The sequence below is a fragment of the Chiroxiphia lanceolata genome, chromosome 8 (genome assembly GCF_009829145.1).
Source record: "Chiroxiphia lanceolata isolate bChiLan1 chromosome 8, bChiLan1.pri, whole genome shotgun sequence".
In the NCBI taxonomy this organism is placed as follows: domain Eukaryota; kingdom Metazoa; phylum Chordata; class Aves; order Passeriformes; family Pipridae; genus Chiroxiphia; species Chiroxiphia lanceolata.
In genome coordinates, this window is record NC_045644.1 from 4970051 (window position 1) to 4990539 (window position 20489).

The 20489-nt window shown below is 45.3% G+C and overlaps 1 protein-coding gene across 1 annotated transcript; it reads left to right on the forward strand.

Annotated features, from left to right (window-relative positions):
• Positions 1 to 867: 867 nt before the first annotated feature.
• Positions 868 to 4495, forward strand: FOXI2 (forkhead box I2). The gene is made up of 3 exons (XM_032694968.1): positions 868 to 1330; positions 1755 to 2019; positions 4149 to 4495. Exons 1-2 carry the CDS (start codon positions 868 to 870, stop codon positions 1949 to 1951), a joined length of 660 nt encoding a protein of 219 aa, XP_032550859.1. The 3' UTR covers positions 1952 to 2019; positions 4149 to 4495.
• The last annotated feature ends 15994 nt before the right edge of the window (positions 4496 to 20489 follow it).

The window sequence follows — 20489 nt, forward strand, 5'->3', positions numbered from 1 at the left end:
GTGCATATGTGCTTGCTTACCTTTATCCCTTTTCCTGACTTGCTGGTAATTTCCTTGCTACATGATGAGGCTCTTGGGGTTATGAGATTTTGTTCATTCAATTGGAAGAATATAGAAGGTGGGGTCAGCTGGGTCTGGTTTTCCCAAATCCATAGAATCATAGAATCCTAGAATAGTTTGGGTTTGAAGGGATCTTAAGATCACGTTGCTCCACTCCTGGTCATAGGAAGTGATACTTTCTACTAGCCCAGGTTGCTCCAAGCCCTGTCCAACCTGGCCTCGGACACTTCCAGGGATTGGGCAGCCACAGCTTCTCTGGGCAACCTGTGCCAGGGCCTCACCACCCTCGCAGGGAAGAATATCTTCACAATATCCTATATAAACCTACTCTTTGGCAGTGTGAAGCCATTCCCCCTTGTAGTTTCTCCCCATCTTTCTTGTGGGCTTGTTTCAGGTCCTGGAAGGCCACAGTTGGGTCACCCCAAAACCTTCTCTGTTCCGGGCTGAACAATACCAGTTCTCTCTCACAGCAGAGCTGCTCCATCCCTCTGACCATCTTGGTGCCTCCTCCGGACTTGCTCCAACAGGTGCACATCCCTCCTGTGCTCAGGTCCCACCCGCCTGTTACTCCCAAATCCTCGCCGTTTCCCCAGGAACCCCCACCCCCCCCTCCATCTCCCCATCTCCCGTGTGCTCCGATCCCGTTGCCCCCGCACCGGCCCGGCTCTGCGGGGCGGGGCGGGCCGTGCTGGGGCGGAGGGGCGGGAGGGGGTCCCTCGGGGGGTCCGGCGGCGGCGGGCGGTCCTTAAGCGGTCTTTAGGAGGTACTTAAGCGGGGGTCGGTCGGGCCCCGCGCTGCCCCCGCACAATGCACCCCTTCGGGCCGCCCGCGCCGCCGCCGCCGCCGCTCGCCCGGGACCTGCTGGATGCCGCGGGATGCTCCGCTCCCTTCCCGGCGCCCCGGCCCCCCGCGCATCCCGCCGCCAGCCCGTCCCTGTGGCCGAGCGGCCCCTGCTCCCCGTGCCCGCCCGCCGGGGCGGTGCTGCCGCCGGGCCCCGCGGGCGCGGGCCGGGGGTGGCCGGGGGTGTCCCCGCTGTCCCCGCTGTCCCCGCTGTCCCCGGCCCGGCCGCCCTACTCGTACTCGGCGCTGATCGCCATGGCCCTGCACAGCGCGCCCGGCCGCCGCCGCACCCTCAGCCAGATCTACCAGTTCGTGGCGGAGAACTTCCCCTTCTACCGGCGCGGCAGGGCCGGCTGGCAGAACTCCATCCGACACAACCTCTCCCTCAACGACTGCTTCAGGAAGGTGCCGCGGGACCAGGACGACCCGGGTAAGCACAGGAGGGCACAGGCTTAGGACAAGAGGGCACGGGCTTAAGCTGCGCCAGAGAAGGTTCAGGTTAGACATTAGAAGAAATTCTTTGCAAAGAGAGTGTTTGGACATCGGAAGGGGAAGTGATGGATGATTGCCCAGGGAGGTGATGGGGTCACCGTTCCTGGAGGTTTCCAAGGAACGGCTGGACGTGGCACTCAGCGCTCTGGGCTGGGTGGCAAGGTGGGCATCGGGCACAGGGTGTACTTGACGATGCTTGGATGTGGCACTCAGTGCCACGGTTTAGTAGACAAGGTGGTGTCGGGTCAGAGCTTGGGCTCGATGATCTCAGAGGTCTCTTCCAACCTCGTGGATTCTGTGATTCTGTGAAGGGCACCCCCGGACGGCGGGAGCCCCGATGGATCCTCCTCTCTGCTTTGCAGGCAAAGGCAACTACTGGACCCTCGACCCCAACTGCGAGAAGATGTTCGATAACGGGAATTTCAGGAGGAGGAGGAGGCGGCGGGCCGAGGGGGCCGGAGCGGCGGAGGCGGCCGGGGGCGGCGGCGGGGGCGCGGGGGTGGCGTGTCCCCCTGGCCCCGATGCCACCCTGTATGGCCGCGCCGGGGGCCAGCCCTGACTGGAGCCCCCCGGGCGCACCCAGGTGCACTGAGGCACGAGAGAGGAGTATTTTTGTAACGTGTAAATGTAAGTTTTTATATAAAATCGATAATTACAGGGAGGTGCGGGAGGACGGGAGGGGTGTGGGTGCTGCCTGCAGGGCTGGCTGTGGATGCTGCTTTCCCTCCTTTTTTCACTGTCTCGTCCCACCACCTTGGAAAGGCTTTAACCTCCTGCCATGCAGGTGTCCAGTGTGGTTTTCTCACCTTTCCATGGCCAGGATTAAAGCAGAGTTCCCTGCCAGTCATAGCCCTCCTGGCTTGGTTCAGGAAGGTAAGTGATGGGTTTCAAGCCTGGATGTCCCAGATATGCCAGGAGATGCTCCAAAGAGACAGGCTGAGAGGGCTGGAATTGTTCAGCCTGGAGACGAGAAGGATCCAGGGACACCTTAGAGCCCCTTCCAGTGCCTGAACTGGTACCAAGAGAGCTGGAGAGGGACTTGGGACAAGGGCCTGGAGGGGCAGGACAAGGGGAAATGACTTCACACTGTCACAGGGCAGGGATAGATGGGATATTGGGAAGGAATTGTTGGGTGTGAGGGTGGTGAGGCCTTGGCCAGGTTGCCCAGAGAAGCTGTGGCTGCCCCATCCCTGCAAGTGTCTAAGGTTGGACGGGGCTTGGAGCAACCTGGGCTAGTGGAAGATGTCCCTGCCCATTGCAGGGAGTGGAACTGGATGGGCTTTGAGGTCCCTTCCAACCCAACCATTCTGTGACTCTCTGGTTCTATGACAGAGCCAGAGGGATGTGCCCTCACCCCAGCCCCTGCTCCCAGGGAATATGAGGCTGGCATACAGCTCACCCAGCCCCCCATCCCCTGCAGTGCTCCTAAATAAAACTCCTTTTTTTCCCCCCCAAAACACAAGCTCATCTTTGTGTCAGCCTGTGGAGCTGACAGAACTTGTACAAAGAATTCCAGATTTAATCAAGCATCTCAAATTAAGCCAGGTCCCTGCTGAGGAGCTCTTTAATTGCTGGTTTTCCTGCTCGTACCTTTGCCCATCTCCTGTGGGGAGCTGGTGGCCTGTGGTGTGGGTGTTCTGGTGCCACTCGACCTCTGCCCCCAGCACAGCCCCTCACACACCCTATGGCTTCCAGAGGCACCTGTGCTTGAGGCTGCCATGGAAAACACCTTGGATTTATCCACAGCATTTCATAAAAGTACTTTTTAGGAAGCTTTGGGAAAATGCAACGTGGCACCAATGGGCTGCAGCCACGGTGGTGAGGTCTGAGCTTTTTATTTAATACTTCAAATGAGAGGATTTTGGTCAACCCCCCCCCCTTTGCTTATTAATACCTGGTGCCTGCTCCCTGCTTTTGTTTTCCTCTTGTTTTTTGAAGAAAACAAATACAAACTCTTGCCTTTCCTTCCTGGCTCTCTGTTTCTTCCTGCCTCTTCCTCATTTATGACCAAAATACATTTTTCTTAAATAAAAAGCTAAAAATATTATTGTTGTTTCTTACAAGAAAATAACCCCAAATAGAAACCTGTGCAATTAAATTTTTTTTTGTGCATTATAATGGGGCCATGCTGACAAAAAATGCTACATAAACTGTCTAAGAACCTAAAGCATTTCAGAGATTCAAGCTCCTGATGGAAGTGAAGATTCAGTTGTACAGGCCAAGTTTTTCTTGGCCCCAAATGTAATACAGTGTATTACAAAGTATCTGGTTTACAAATACCCAACTTTAGTAGATCTGGAGTGAAGGAAAGAGCAAACTGAACTTACCAATCAATATGCTGTGTAGGTTTATGTAGATAAATTTATTGTTTATTAATTCCCTTTTTGAAAGAAAATCTTCATACAAAAAAAAATCACTTTTACATAAGAGAAATCACTATTGTGAACCACCTTTTAAAATATTTCAGACAGAATCTCTTTGTCCATGTTATTATTTTCCAGGGGTATCGAGTAAGAAGACATTTAAATTATAACTGTTGTTTCTTTTTTAAAGTGAGTAGGATCCTATCAGAGGGGTCACGCTGCCTTTGGACTGTGATATTCATTCTCCAAGGCATGGGCACACACTTTTACATAGGAAGGATGGAGAAAACCCTGGAAGAGCCAGAGGAGCCTTTCCAAAACACAGTGAAGACACTGAACCTCAGAGCTGGGCAAGAAATTATTTCACTCAACCCACATTTTCTTCTGCTTCAGGATACGAAGTTCCAGATGCAACTTTTTGGGCTGAGCTCTGTATTTTCACCTTGAGACTGTTTCTCCTGGGACAACATCCCATTGCAGGACCCTGGAAATGCAGGAAAACACAAAAATGAAAAGCCCAGGAGACTGCAGGTGCTTCAAGCTTTCCCAGAAAAGCCTTTGTTAGTTCACCTGGGTCCTGCTTTGGGGAAATCCATGGACAGTTCAGTGAAAGGATCCCACTCCACTGCCAGAACCTTTCTTCAGAGACTGTTTAAGGTGATGATTTAATGTGTACATGGAGGCCATCATTTGTATTTCTTTGTGCTCCTGTTGTTCTCTAATTCTATTTTTGTGTCTTGAAAAAAAAAAAGGAGATTTTTTTAAATAAATCAGTCATATGGAGCAGGGAATTTGTAATCCCTGTAAGAAAAACATGGCTTGAGGGAAGAACTGCATCAGGTAATGAGGCTCTGGGCTAATTGGGCAGTGAAGGCTTTAGTGGAAAAGGGTGACGGGATGCTGGGATGGGTGGGATCTGTAGTCCAGCCTTGCTTGGGCCAGATTCCCACGGAAGCCCAGAAACAGCCTCATTGGCGTGGGTTCCTCAGGAGGGTGTCTGAGAACAAGGAGCCAACTCAGGAGCTCGGATGAGGCTCCAAGGAAACCCATCCGCTTTGGAAATGCAGAAGGGCTGAGGAGCTGGGCCTTTTCACTTGGGGAGTTAAATCAGATGTCAAAAATGAAGTGTCCCTAAGTGTGCAATGCCCCAACAGCCTGTGACACACACCCCTGCTGCCACCCACACCCCTGCTGCCACCCACACCCTTGCTGCCACCCACACATTTACTGCCACCCACACCCTGGATGACTTGCCACTGTTATTCCGTGTCTGTGTGAGCTCAAGGAGTCAAACATGAGTAAGAGCACAGGATGCTCTTGCAGTTAGATGTAATTTCTGATATCTCCTGTTCTTAGATACATTAGAAATCCAGTGGAGTGATTCTTGGGGTGTGCTGTGTAGGGCCAGGAGTTGGACTCGATGATCCTGATGGGTCCTTTCCATCTCAGCATATTCTCTGACTCTATCCTATAACTCTTGCTGCAGCTTAGAACATATTGGTTCCTCCTGTGGTGTCAACTCTGCAGGGATGGGTGTAGCATCAAGGAAACAGCATCTTTTCACCATTTCCCCCAACAATAAACTGTAAGGGTTGAAAAAGCTTCACTAGTTGAGGGACTACCCAAAGAGACCAATAAATTGTGTTCATGGTTCATTTCACTGGAGAATTGGACTTATATTAATGCATTATGGAAAAGCTCAGGAAATAACACAGCACTCTGTGCTGTGCTTGTCACAGGGGAAGCTGCAGCACTGGCAAGAAAACAGCAGCCTTGGTTCTATATTCAAGGATGAACCCATGGAAATGAGGATCTAGGCTGTTCCTTTATCCAGCATGATAATTTTGATGATTTCTTTACTCTAGACTAACACTGTGGCCTACATAAGAAAGAGAAGGGGCTGGCAAGCACTCATAAGTCATGTTTTTGGGAGCAGGCAGTGATGCCCAGAGTGCAAGGTTAATCCATGGTAGGTGGTTGGCAGGTGATGTGCTGAACATTTAATTCTTGGGCCGTGGCTTGAGCCCAGCTTTAGGTCTGAAGCCAAGCAGATTGGAGGGTTCACCTCTACTCTTAGCACACAATAACTGTCTTCACAAAGAACAGCCACCCATCTCTCACCATCCCTGGCACATTTTCCTCCCAAAAAGGGCTGGACTAAGCTTGGCAGTGCAGACTGGCCTCTGACTCACAGGGGTGAAGGGGATTTTCATTGCGTGCAAACAGTGCCTGTGGGGTGTCTGCTGAATTAACTTGGAGGAATGGAAAAGAAGTCTGATGGCACATTCCCAAAAAAAACATGGGGTGTGTCCTTGCAATGCTCACTGGCTGGGCAGGGAGAGGCAGACAGTGGCTGGAGAGATGGAAGTTTCATTTCTTAAGAAATTAGTCTCTGAATTATTTTACTGGGTTTAATTTCTTATATTTTAGTCTTAGTTATATTCAAATCTAGTTGCAAAAGCAATAAATCTCTATTTTTAGAGTGATTATCACTTAGGAGGAGCCCATAATAAATGCAAACAGGATGTGATAAATCAAATTTATTTCTACTTTTGATTCAATTTTCCATGCACTCCAATACTTGCATGTGATTCATCCTTGTTAAGCACCATGACTTTCCTGTGCTTTACTGGATGACAACATTGCTTCCCAGGATTTTTTTTGTTGGCAAGACAGAACAGGGACTATTAAATTTTCTACAGCTGTACTGTGTGGGGAAAATCAATACATTATAAGGTTTCCACATTCCAGTCACTGCCTTGGAGTCAGTAGGGCAAGGGGTGAAGGGAAAGCAAGGTGTCTGTACTTGTTACATAAAAAATAACAGGAAACTCATCCTTTTCAGGAATTGTCTAGAATTCCATGCTGCAGGAGGTGGCAATTCTAGTCCTGTAGAAAAAACCACGGACAAATATGGAGTGGAAGCAGGTTGAATGTGAATGACTCGTCTTGTACGTTGCAGCAAATCACCTCTGCCTGGTGTATCTGCTTCCTTGGGATTGTGTCCTGATTCCTTTGGTGTCCTGGTGTGTCCTGATTCCTTCAGTGCCCTGGGAGCACCCAGGGACCAAATGCTGCTTCTGGCCAACATCATCTCATCTCCGTGTGCTCCCTGGGTGACATCAAGGTCCTGAATCTCCCTGATGAGGGTCCTGGATCTGCTGCTTTTGGGATAGCAAGAAGTGCCACTTATATGGCACAAGAGAACCCCCAGTGTGAATTTGGGGTGTTTATCCTGCTCCAGACATTCAGCTCTGGGATTTCTTCCCCGTGAGGGTGGGGAGGCCCTGGCACAGGTTGCCCAGAGAAGCTGTGGCTGCCCCATCCCTGGAAGTGTCCAAGGCCAAGGTTGGACAGGGCTTGGAGCAACCTGGGCTAGTGGAAGGTGTGGAACTGGATGATCTTTAAGGTCCCTTCCAACCCAAGCCATTTTGAGGTGCAGGCACCCAAATTTACCAAGCCCAGGTGTCCTTTCCACTCTGCTCAGGGGCCCTTTGAGGTGCTGAGCTGCTCTGAACAATGTTCTGAGCTTCCTCCAAGAGCAGGAAACTTGTGGAGGGGACCAGTTTCAGTGAGTGCTGAATGAAATACTGCAAAACTAGGGAGAGTAGAGGAGAAATGGTATCATGAAGTAGGGGAAAAATTGAATTATAATAAAAACACACCCTGGTATTGGCTCCAAGATCATATGGCTGCAATAGGGACCAAACCCACTCTAATCCTGCCTGCAGCAGTAGCATTTAAAAGCCCAACTCATGTCTACCAAAAAGGATTAACATGTTTTTTTCACTGATTTTTCTTTCAAAATGGTAACACAAATTAGCAACATTTTTCCTTCTTTTAAGGAAAATACTTATCACCTGTACAACCACATGGAAAAAAGGAAGATTTCTTATTTCAGGGTGATTTCTCCTGGGCTTGCTGAAGGATTTCATACTATTATCTTTGTTAACAGCTTACTTTGTTTCCACCTGTCAAGTTTTGAGAGAACTCTTATTTTATTTTATTTTATTTTATTTTTTATTTTAATTTAATTTCATTATGAGCTAAGCTTGCAAAGTGTTGCTGCTCATGCTGAGCCCAAAGACACTTAAGGCTTGTGAGTTTTCCGTCATTTTGTTAAGATGAACTTATGAATATTTCTTCAGACTGAGGAAAGCCAATGCAAAACCATTCCATGTGAAGGCAATTAATCACTAGTGAGGCTTTCTGACATCTTCACAGCAGATGATCAGCATAGACTGCTTTTAAAATAAACTTAGTTTTTTGCTGTTGATTTTTAGCTGGGATTTTTTTGCCTTGAAGTGTGTGGTGAAAGATCAATATATGTTATCAAGCATTTTATGAAATGTCTTCAAACTCTACCCTGGAGCTTCTCCTTTATATTAAGACAATTTTCCTACAGTTTGAATGTAATTAATGGCTATTTAAAAGCTCTTTACAGTGCCCACGTGTTTAGGTGAGATTTCTGTAAAAGGGACTTGCTCAGACCTTGTAACACGTAAAACAGGAGCAAAAAGAACTGACAGCTCAACTTCAGCCCCTTTTTCCTCTCTGTAGTGTCTGAAAGAAAAGCACTATCAAACAAACAAAAAATCACACATGGAAGTTGTTTGGGGAAAAAATGCCCTTTCCTGTAAGTGTGTCTCCAGGCAGTATAAAAGCTGTGTTGGTTCAAAAATGTGTGTTATATCCACGCTGAGATGCACAGATGCTGACAAGGAGATAAATTGATTCTTCAATCATCCTGTCCTTATCTTTTTTTTTTTTTTGTAGCCCCTCCAGGTTTTGGTTTGCACTCAGTTTTTGTCCAAAGCCATTTATCTCAGTGTTTGACTCCTGCCTGATCCCTGCTCCAGTGGCTGGGGCTGCCCAAGGCGCCCATTAACCCCCCATTCCCAACCCCTTCCATGCTCTGCTACCTGGGAACCTCCTCCCTGACAGGCCTTGGGGCTGCCCGTGGAAAGAGAAACAGCTTTAAGAAGGAAGAAGAGGTTTTAATACCATAATTGAAGGTTTCAGATTCATATGAGCCCTTTAAAATGACAGGCTTCCTTTTTTTTTTTTAAGTAACACATCCCATCCCTTCAGGTTCCCCTTGTAAACTTGCCAGGGATCACAGCATTCCCTTAAATTTTTTTTTCCCTCACTTTGGTTTCTATAACAAGATAAGCTTATCATGGTTTGTTAAGCTACAATACATGAAAGAGGGTTTTAAAGCTGTTGATTCAGGATAGGAGAGAAGGTAATCACAGTTTCTTACTCCCTGTTACATGTAGGCTTAGAGGAGAGATTTTGGCCTGTTTTAGAGGAGGATATTGTTGAGGAAATCACACCTGTTAAGAATAAGATGTGCTTAAATTAATTCCCACTGAAGCTGTGAGATTTCACAGAATCACAGGATGGTTTGAGTTGGAAGGGACCTTGAAGATCATCTCATTCCCACCTCCTGCCATGGGCAGGGACACCTTCCCCTAGGAAAATATCCAGTATTTAAAGTCGAAGAGTTGCTGAAAGCAATTTCCCTGAATGAAGTTATACCGTGAGTAGGTGCATTGGATTCATCACAAAAATTAAAAACTGTGAAAATCCTCACAGAAAAAAAGCTTTAAAACTGCTCCAATGCAAGGAGGTGAACAAGATACTGCCCCAGAACCCTTCAGCTCCATTGCTGCTCCCTTTTAAGAGTACTCAGGGCTTTTATTTTAAGTAATGGCTGTTATTCAATTAATTTTTCTTTCAGCCATCAAGTACCAGCCATTGGCAAGACTGTAGTAAAGGAGAAGAAATTTTCAGGTAATCTCCCTTTTTAAAGACAAATCTGTACATGCAGAAGTCAAGGCTGCTGGCAGGAAAAGGCCAGTGTGAGTGTGGGCTCTAGGAAGCTCCTTACCCCAGTCCCCTTAAACTGTACCACAGTAAAGAACACTTGACCTCCTTATGTCAAAATTTATTCATGGAAAGGCACATGCAAGGGAGTGGGAATTGTTTTCTGGGTGAAGGATAAAAGCCTAAACTCTTCTGGTGTCCTCTGTTCGCTCTCAGCTGTTCCTCTGCTCATGGTCCAGCCCAAGTTCTCCAGACCTGAACCATAAAGGACATCCCAGATGAGGAGTGGTGTCAATACTATGATATCCACTGGACATGCAAATAGACTGGAGATTTCCTTTTCTCCCGGGCCACAGACATCATCCAGTTGGCCTCATATCTCAGGTCCCTCTCACATGTCGAAGTCCTCAATGCCCCATTGATGAATGAGTTGTAGAGTGCAGAGGAGGCCATGGAGATGCTCCAAGGGCTGGAGCCCCTCTGCCACGGAGCCAGGCTGGCAGAGCTGGGGGTGTTCACCTGGGGAAGAGAAGGCTCCAGGGAGACCTTAGAGCCCCTTCCAGTGCCTAAAGGGGCTCCAGGAGAGCTGGAGAGGGACTTGGGACAAGGGCCTGGAGGGACAGGACAAGCAGGAATGGCTTCCCACTGCCAGAGGGCAGGGTTAGATGGGATATTGGGAAGAAATTGTTCCCTGTGAGGGTGGTGAGGCCCTGGCACAGGTTGCCCAGAGAAGCTGTGGCTGTCCCATCCCTGGAAGTGTCCAAGGCCGGGTTGGATGGGGCTTGGAGCAACCTGGGCTAGTGGAAGGTGTCCCTGCCCATGGCAGAACGAGATGAGCTTTAAGGTCCCTTTTAACCCAAACCGTTTGATAATGATGATGGAGTTTGACTGAGTGTCAATACTTGGAGTCAAAGATAAATTGATGTAGCTCAGGCTTTTCCTGTCATTGCAAATTGGGGCACAATGGGTATAAATTTCCAGTAGATTTTTTTAATTTGCATAGGTACAGTCCAAAAAAAATTCTAAACACTGTAAATGAAGAAAAGCAAACAAGAAAAATAAAAGATAGCCAACTTCACACTATTACAGATACCAGCTCACATTTTTTCTGGGGAAAATGGAACCTGGAGTCTGGATCCATGTCTGTCCTCAAGTAGAGTTTTCTTGGGTTTGCCAATACTGTGGGATGAGACAACTGCAATTTGTAAATCCACCTTTTACAGTGCAGTGAAAGACCAACCTGCTAATCCCAAATAGTCAGAAAATCGCACATTTGGCACACATTACATTAAAATATTTCTTTGTTCTTAGCTGTGCAAAGGGTTTCCTTGAAACACTGAGTCAGAGCCATGGGTACAGGGGAAAGGTGATTGGACTGCTGGGACACAAAGTTCAGCTTTAAAAACATGAAATTTTGAGGATGCAACCTTAATCTTTGCTTTAAAAATATAAATCCATTTTAATAATGTACCTCACTTTTAATAATTACATATCTTTAAAAACAACATCACTTGTGGGTTTTATCCACCTAAATTTAAATGGAAAGTTCTAACAGGGATTTAGTGACAAAGTGATGTTAACACTTCATTTTAGCACTCAAACCCAGGGATATTAAGGATACAAAATAAACTGGCATTTTCTATCTGTATGACTCATTAACACTTCAAGTTTCTGCTCTTAGGATATAATGCTTTGTTTCATAATGATACATAAGTGACAAATTTTGATACTTTAATACACTATTCTCTTCTTCAACAACTAATTACTACAATTAACTTCTTGTGTAGTTAATTCCTTCTCCTCCCATCTTCCAGCTACATACTGTGAGAACAAGCAAAATACTGAAAAAATATTTGTGCTTTTTCCTTTCAGTCCTTGAAAGGGGGTTGCAGAGGAACAACCCTTAGCTTTGTAACCAGGAGGATTATTTAGACTTAAAACTGACTTAAAATTTGTCTGGGAACCATGAGGAACAAAGGCTGAGGGGGTTCAATGAAAGTCCCTTTTTGTTGCCCGGACTGTGGGTGTGAGGACAAAGCTTCACCGCTGTGGGGAGGAAAATGGGATGGGTGTTCCTAAAAAGCTAAAAAGGATAAAATGCATCACCTGATATCTGAGTCCAACAATTCTCTACAACCAGAAATGCTATCCCTGGCATAATTTCACCAGTCTCAGGGGGCAGTAGCACTCATTTTTCAGGGGGCCTAGTGGAGCTGCAGAGCTGCACACCTTTGGCCAGGTCACTGCAGCTGAGCTCCTTCTGCTTTTGTTTCCTTGCTCTTTGAGTTTCTGTACTACTTTGTAATGTGACTCAGCAAGACAATTCTGTTTTCTGGGGATAATTCCTGTGTTGCATCTTGATTCCTGCCAGATCCTGGTCTGCCCAATCCTGCACACATTTTTAGGCTTATTGTTTCTCTCCTGCATAAAGTCACAGTAAAGTTGTATTGTTATTCAAACTGAAAGAAGGTAGATTTAGATGAGATATTAGGAAGAAATTCTTCTCTATGAGGGTGACACTGGCACAGGTTACCCAGAGAAGCTGTGGATGCCCAGTCTCAGGGGCTGTGGTCCATCATTTCCAGTCTTCCCAAGGTTGTTTCCATTCTGGGAATTTGTCAAGGACTTAATGGCTTTAATAGGCTCGGCAATCCCTTGTCCTCTCAGAGGTCTGATGTGGTGCAGCTCAGGGGGCTGGAGGTCTCCTTCATAGAATTATAGAACCATAGGATGGTTTGGGTTGGAAGGGAACCTAAAGTCCATCCAGTCTCACCCCCTGCCATGGGCAGGGACACCTCCCACTAGCCCAGGTTGCTCTAAGCCCCCTCCAACCTGGCCTTGGACACTTCTAGGGATGGGGCAGCCACAGTTTCTCTGGGCAACAAGGGGGAAGAGATTTTCATGAGTATGAAATTTTTCACTCCTTTGAGCTTGACACAAATTCTGTATTTGCAGTTTCCTTTTTTTCCTGAGCACCTAAAAAAATAATTTGTCTCTCCAAGGTTTCCCGCCTGTACGTTTTGGAAAGTTTAAAATGATTTTGTAGCCTCAGAATTGGGTGGGAAGACTGCAGAGCCTTAACCTTGTCCCTGCAGTGGGTGTCAGGAGTGTCACAATGTCCCTCCTTCTAGTGACACATCTGACCAGGACACCCCACTGGGTGTCTGCACTTCTCATTGCTGGGGTATAATCTTACAGACAGATATTTTTGGGGTCAGATGTTCCCTAAATGCATCACATATTATTCAGGTTTGACATTTATCATGCTGGATTCTGGAAACAGTTCATAGCCAAGAGTACAATGATGACTTTTATAATTCAAAGTGACCCGAATCATGACAATATCTTTTACCAGTAGCCATCAATTTTCACTTCCAACAGCTTTCTCTTGCTGTCTATAAAATAACTCAACAAAGGGGGTGAGATATTTCATCCCTCTGAAATTTTATCACACTCTGGAGATCCTGAAAATAATCCACACTCTCCATATTTCTCACTGCAAATGACAGCAGAAACTCATTAATTCATCCTGTAAAGAAATACAGGTAAAACTATATTCACTCCTCCTGCTCAGAGAGGTGATGTGATGCAGGAGACTGGAATGACTCTTGAAATTCAAGATGCTTTTCATTGCATTTATATTTTACTGACACAACTAAAGTTGCTTAAATGAATACCTGTTGCTGCTAATGCCACAACCATTGAGATTTTGGTCTTCTGTGTCACATCCCTTAAGGCAAAACAGTTCTTTTCACAGAATCATTTGGGTTGGGAAAGTCCTCTGAGATCATCAAGTCCAACCTGTGCCCAATCCCCACCTTGTCACCCAGCCCAGAGCACTGATTGCCACATCCAGTCCTTCCTTGGACACCTCCAGTGATGGGGACTCCATGCCAAGGCAGAACCTTTGAATGACTGTGTCTTACCCAGAAGATATTTCCAGCAGGTATCAGTGAAACCAAAACCCAGGAACCTTGAAGCAAAGAGTAAAAGCTGTCTCTTGAAATTAAAAAAAAAAAAAGAAAAATAGACCACTGGGAGTAGAGACGTGGTGTGGAAAAAATCACCCAAAAGCAGCTGGCTGTGAAATCAAAATCAAACCAGGAAAGGCATTAGTAGTTGTGGTACCAGGGTGGTCCCATTAGAGGTATGGTGTTGTTTTGATCTTGATGCATTTTGTGGAAGAAAAATTATCCAGCAGCAAGGGTGGAATTCCTAATGCAATATTTCATTAGGTCCCCTTAATGAAAGGGACTGGAAAACAGCAGAGTGAAAAAGGTCTGTAGAAATACAAATATGTAATGAGGAGCTGACTCCTGCCCTGGAAATGAAAAGGTGACAGTGGAATCGAGAGCACTGTCAGCTTAAATGAGGCAGTAATGGCTTTGGCTGGTACCTCCAGGGCTTCAGAGAGACTCTCTCAAGATAATTCACTGTTAATTAACTTTCTCTTTCCCCAGAGGATCTCAGTGCCCAGTTGTTTTTAGACTTACCTAGATAATTGGGTTTAATTCTCTTTCCTGAGTTAAAAGTCACAAGTGGGAGGTGAGGGAGAGAGCTAGGATTTCTCTGCAACAATGTGGGCAAGAGTAGGTTGTAAGGGAATTTCTGGGAATAGAAAGGAGCTTGTGCTATTCTGCAGTGATTCAAAACAAAAGTCTAATAACACAACAGACTTATATCCCTCAGTGTTACCTTTCTCTTTTCCTTGGCTGTAGTACTTTGGATTTCTTTAAATGATGTTAAAGTCTTGTTTGAGGAACAACCTTTTGGGAACACTTTGTGAGATGGGTGCCCAAAGCTGAGCCCTGGGGATTTGCTGTTTCACATTTCCTTTTCTGTTGGAAATACACTTTGTTTTGTTGGTTGTTTTTTACTTTTTTCTTCAGTACCCCATAAGAAATTATGTAATTGACATGGATTTTTAGGAAACAGTCCTGCTTTGTCAATATTTTGGATAGGATTCATCTCAACAGCTGAATTAGGCTCATTGCTGAGGCTGAGACAAGATGCTTGGGGTCACCTCTGCCCTCTAAATGTCTTGTTCCTGCAGTTTATTGTATCTTCAGGATGGGCAGTGCCAGGCAGGCTTAAATTTTAGACCTGACTGAGGATATCAACCTGCTACAGGACAATTTCACGTGGCCTTCCAGGGCACAACCATATTTTCACCTTATTTCCAGAGACCACTTGCTGCCCCTTGCCTTTCAGGATCATTATTTTCCATCAAGGTGGTAGCTTCTCATTTTAAAGCAAATATTGTCCTTGAAAGCAGCCACTGCCACTGATAAAATGATGCTTCATTGAGTTATCTCCACAAGCACATGGTAGAAATTGCTGGGGATAAATTACAGACATTAAAGCCTTCTAATGACCAGACTTGGGGTAAAATTAGCTTTGTTAATTAGTCCCAACACCAACCCTGCAGAGATGGCTGCTTTCCCTGATACCCTGTGCTGTGTATGTGCAATTACTGTCTGTCTGCATGGGGGGAACGGATTCAACCTGAAAGAGGGGAGATTTACATGGGATATTGGGAAGGAATTCTTGGCTGTGAGGGTGAGGAGGCCCCGGCACAGGTTGCCCAGAGAAGCTGTGGCTGCCCCACCCCTGGAAGTGTCCAAGGCCAGGTTGGACAAGGCTTGGAGCAACCTGGGCTGGTGGAAGGTGTCCCTGCCCTTGGCAGGGGGTGGAACGAGATTGTCTTTAATGTCCCCTCCAATCCAAACCATCCCATGATTATGTGACTCTATGAGAGTGGTGAAGAAGTTCCTGTCATCCCTTGAAGAAAGAAATACAAGTCACAGCCAAGGGAAATAGATAAATAAAAAATAAAGTAGGAAAAAATGGATTTTACAGATCACAAGTTAAAAATATACAGCTTGAATTAAAATTTTCTATTAGAAATAGCACAGAATCATAGAATTGTTAGAGGTGGAAAAGACCTCAAAGATCATCGAGTTCAACCATTCCCCAGCATTGCCAAGGCCACCACTAACCCATGTCCCCAGGTGCCACATCCACACGACTTTTAAATCCCTCCAGGGATGGGGACTCCACCACCTCCATGGGCAGCTGTGCCAGGGCTGGACAACCCTTTCCAGGAAGGAATTTTTCCTATATCCAACCTGAACATCCCCTGGCACAACTTGAGGCTGTTTCCCCTCATCCTGTCCCTTGTTCCCTGGCAGCAGAGCCCGACCCCCCCTGGATCCTCCCTCCTGTCAGGGAGTTGCAGAGAGTGAGAAGGTCCCCCCTGAGCCTCCTTTTCCCCAGGCTGAGCCCCCCCCAGCTCCCTCAGCTGCTCCTGGTGCTCCAGACCCTTCCCCAGCTTTGTTCTCTTCCCTGGACATGCTCCAGCCCCTTATTGTCCCTCTTGTCATGAGGGACAATCCCCCCTCCTATCTCATTACTTCTCCCTTGCTCATTAAATCCTTTGCCCTCTGACCTTAAACTGTGTAAAGCACTTAAACAATAAAACATTTTTAATGAAGTTTTTTAATATCAGCTCCAGACCCCGCAGTTGTCACATCCTAAGCAGTGAGACAAGGAGATGGTGCTCCAGTGTCCTCCATCACCACCTCCCTCCTCTCCAGCAGTACCAGTGAGCAGTGATTCAGACCCAGACAGCCCTTTTTAGCTTTGCCTTCCTGACAGCTGGGAGTTTTTTAATAAATAAATGCTTTTCCCAATACAGCAGAGCCACTCCCCTTCCCCCCAAATCCGCTTCCAAAACCGTGTAACCAGAGGGTAATGAGAGCACTTGGGGAGAAAGAAAAAAAATCAAGTGGAAAGTGGAAGGCATCAGCAATAAGCCAAATTCTGAACAAATGAAAGCAGAGTGGTGCAAAGTATTTATAGAAACAAAAGTCCTTCCTGATCCTTTTAGAGCAGGAGCCTGCACAAATTGTTATGTGACATCCACCCAGGAAAAGATTTATCCCTAAAGCAATTGAACTCCAGAGTCACACATATTTAAACCACATCCACATCTTTTTAACACCAGCACCATACACCACAAGTTTAAGGGGCACCTGTCAGATCACTACTCCAATTATAAATGCATATTAAAAGCTCTTCGGATCTGGCCTGGTACATCTCATTTGTTTTTCTGAATAATTCCTTGGATTTTTTAGGTTTCCAGCACTGTCAGAACTCTGGAGTAAATGTTCAAAACCTAAATACCCTAAAAAGAGTGTCTCTGAGATCAAACTTCAGCTAGGAATATCCTCTCAAAAATCTGCTGCAGTGAATCCATCCATCCATCCATCCATCCATCCATCCATCCACTGGTTGTGAGACCTAAAATTGGTGGTTTGTGTTTGTTTATTTGGGACAATCAAAAGTGGATTGCTCTTGAAGTTATTTTTTTGAAATTAGCTGGCCAAGCCCGTAGGATTCACCCAATCATGTATAAAAACCAGTTCTAACCCCAGGGCCAGCTGGGATTTGTTCTCGTGTGATTTACATCTCACCAAATTACATGAACCTGGAATCACCTGCTTGGAGAACAGCTCTAATTCCCATTTTCCCCCCAAATCTGGCTTTATCAATCAAACAATAGGAGGTGCTAAATAGGCAGCTTGTGCTTTCTGCTTCTCCACCAGCTCCTCACTCAGAGCAACACCAGCTATGGCACAAGTTTGACTTTCAGCTCCCAAGGTCCCTGTGGAGCAGTTTTGTGAGGAAATCAGCTTGTTTTAGGTGGAAGGGCTGAAACTGGAAAGCTTTGGCAAAGGGAAGGTAAGTATATATGTCTCAATATATTTATAATGTCCTTCTTTCCCTATTTGAAAAGCTTTTCATTAGTAAGAGATGAGCAAAACAGTAGTGAACTGAGTCAATGCACTTTTCAGTGTATAATTCTTGGTGCAGAACAAACAAGAAATTGTGCTTATTTCGACCTTCCAACCAGGAATAGGAATCTGAAACACTCAGTGGTGTCAGAGGTAGGTTTGCTAGCACACTCCTTTATTGGGAATTATTATTATTGACTTTGGGAGTCAGTAATTGCACAAGTTTCTCTCTGACTCATTTTTAAATTGCAGAAATCTTTGGTTTCTCAGTGAAAGTTGCTATGAGGAAGAAGGACAGAAATATTATTAGTTTCTTATTAAAACCTCTCACTGGTTATGAATTAATCTCATAATTTCTGAAACTTTTCGGATTAGAAACACTGTAAAGGCTGGTTTATAAATGTATTCCTCTGACTCCCAGTTTTCCCTCTGCTTTCCATCTGGTGTTATCTTGATCTGTGTTTCTGAGCTGAAAACCCACCACAGATGCCTGACTTCAACCCAGTCATTTTCAATTTATGCTGTTCTTGTGAGCAGGAGAATTTCACTTTCTGTGATCATTTCAAAATGCTTTAAAAGCTGATCCCTGTTTTAACAGCAATTTTAGAATTTCCCAACTTTATTTCCTAAATAATTGGAAGGTAGGAGTAGAAATTTGAAAGAGCATCAAGAAAAACTGTTCTTGAATCTTCTGTAAAACTGAATGAAATGAGATCTTGTGTATTGGGGTTTCATGTGGTTTCATGTCTGTTGGCTTTGCTTCAAAATCTGTAAGAGATTCATGGAGAACTGAGATTGGAATCTGGTTTGTGCTTCACAAGAGGTTTAGATAGATATATAAATTCTTATGTATAATATAATGCATACTATAATATATATAATGTATAATACAATGCATGATGTATTATGAATGTTACAACATACTATATGTAATATGTAATTACATCTTATATATATTATTTTATATTTTTCTGTTATGTTCTTATACATAATATATATGAGTACCTGGCCCTTCTTGCAAGATGAAAACACGCCTGAAGTCAAGTGTAAAGACATCTTTTTAAAACTGGAACACATTTTTGGCAAGACAGGGCGATAAAGTGTTCAATATTTCATGTCCCTCTGATTCCCTGTGCTTTTTGTTCTATGTTCCATGATTCTAATGTTGCTTATGAAATGCCTACAATGCTTTGGGAGCTCAGGGCCATAAAAATTAACTTAAGGAGTTTTATTTATTGTCATAAAACCCTTTTCGAGACACTCTGTTACTGTTTCCAGAAGGAAGCTGATATATGTTCTTTTCTAGTTGTTAATTTAGGGAATTGTGACAGGACTCTGTAGGCAGCTGCTGAAACCACACCATGAGTGTGTGACTTGATTTCTGGCTCTGAGTTTGCTCCACTGTGCAGGGCAGCTTCATTTTCTCTCTAGACTTTGAAAGAATTCTAATTTCACTGCAGCTTCCCATGAGTGATCCTGTTGGGTGGTTTTCCAGTGCCCTGCGAATAAATCAGGGTTGTGTTTTTTTCCTGGGAGGAGGGCTCTGAGTAGTGTGTGTATGGAACAGTCAAATAACAGATGATGTAGCACCCACTGGGCTGTGGGAGACTGGCTATGAAGTGTTGGGTTTGATTTCCATGGGCTGCAGGGGAAGCCAACCCATCCCCTGACAGCTTCTTCTGGTTTGAGAGGGTGCAAGGGGGCTGAAATTGCCCTAATTCCAGCTCTGGATGTGGTTTCCACCAGACTTCTTTCCATTGGCCCATCACAACTGGGCAATACCAAAACAAAACCACTGAATGATGTCGGGTTTTACGCTTTCATTGGGTGGAGGAGCCTTTTTAAGGGGGTTGGAGAAGAAGCTGTTGCCCTTCCTCTCTGCACAGAAAGGATTTGCATTCCAAAAAAATTCAGTTCTGGAGATTTGCCTTCAGTGCTGCTGGTACTTCTCCAGTCCTGTGTAAGGGCAGGTTAATTACAAAGAAAAATAAGCTTAAAGAAGCTTTCCCAGAGGTTCATCTCATCCTGAACAAGCTTTTAAAAACTGTTCAGTGAGACAGTAGATAGCACCTCGTATTTCAGTTTTAAAAGCAGGTATTTTTGAGTCATCTCAGACTCCATCACCCCCTCAGCCATTTAGACTGTAAACTGAACTAATACCAACTTACTGTCACCATGAAAACAATATGTCAAGGTCTACACTGCCACAGATTGTACAGAATGAAATAAAGTCTTATTAAAAGACTGTGCCACCTATTGCAGGGTACATAGTGAGGTCCAGCTTCCCTTATAAATACCATATAGCTGGAAAATTTCAGGCAAAATCCTGACAGCTTGCTTTGCTGCTTGGTGTTCTGGAATGATTTAAAGCCTGGAATGTGTCCTGCCTGGTGGAGAGCAGCATTTGATTAAAAATGTCCTGCAGCACTGGTTCATGACTGTTATTGATAGTGCCATGTAAACAGTCCTTTGTTTTTTCCTCTTGTCAGAATTACATGCCATGTTGGAATTTACTTGTGACAACATAACAAAATACTGGCACTTGTTCCTTATAGCTCAAAACAACAACAAAAAAGGCTAATAGAGGGCCCTGCACATGTCTGCATCCTTCCAGAAGGACTCCTGAAAGGCAAAGTTGGTATGAGTGACGTTATTTTAGCACCACTGTTTTTCATAGAATCATTGATGGTTTGGGTTGGAAAGAACCTTAAAGACCACCCAGTTCTGATGATGCCATGGGCAGAGACACCTTCCACTATTCCAGGTTCTTCCAGCCTGGCTTTTGACACTTCCAGGGATGGGGCAGCCACAGATTCTCTGGGCAACCTGTGCCAGGGCCTCCCCACCCTCACAGGGAAGAATATCTTCCCAATATCCCATCTAAACCTAATCCTTTTCAGTTTAAAGCCATAGTAGCAGTGGTATTGATCTGTATCTCTTGTTCTCTAATATTTTGACTCTAAATCAATACTAAGCTTGACTAACTGAAGTTAGCCTTGTGGTGCCTCTGTGGAGACACACAGGAATGTGACAGCCAGACACTGTCCTGCCTCAGGTGAGGAGGAGTAGGAGCGTAAAGCAGAGCTATTTGAATTTACCTTTTCTCACA

Coding starts and splice junctions, on each gene's coding strand:
- FOXI2 (XM_032694968.1), top strand. CDS start 868: ATGCACCCCTTCGGGCCGCCCGCGCCGCCGCCGCCGCCGCTCGCCCGG. Junction 1,331..1,754: donor GCGGGACCAGGACGACCCGG/GTAAGCACAGGA, acceptor TCTGCTTTGCAG/GCAAAGGCAACTACTGGACC.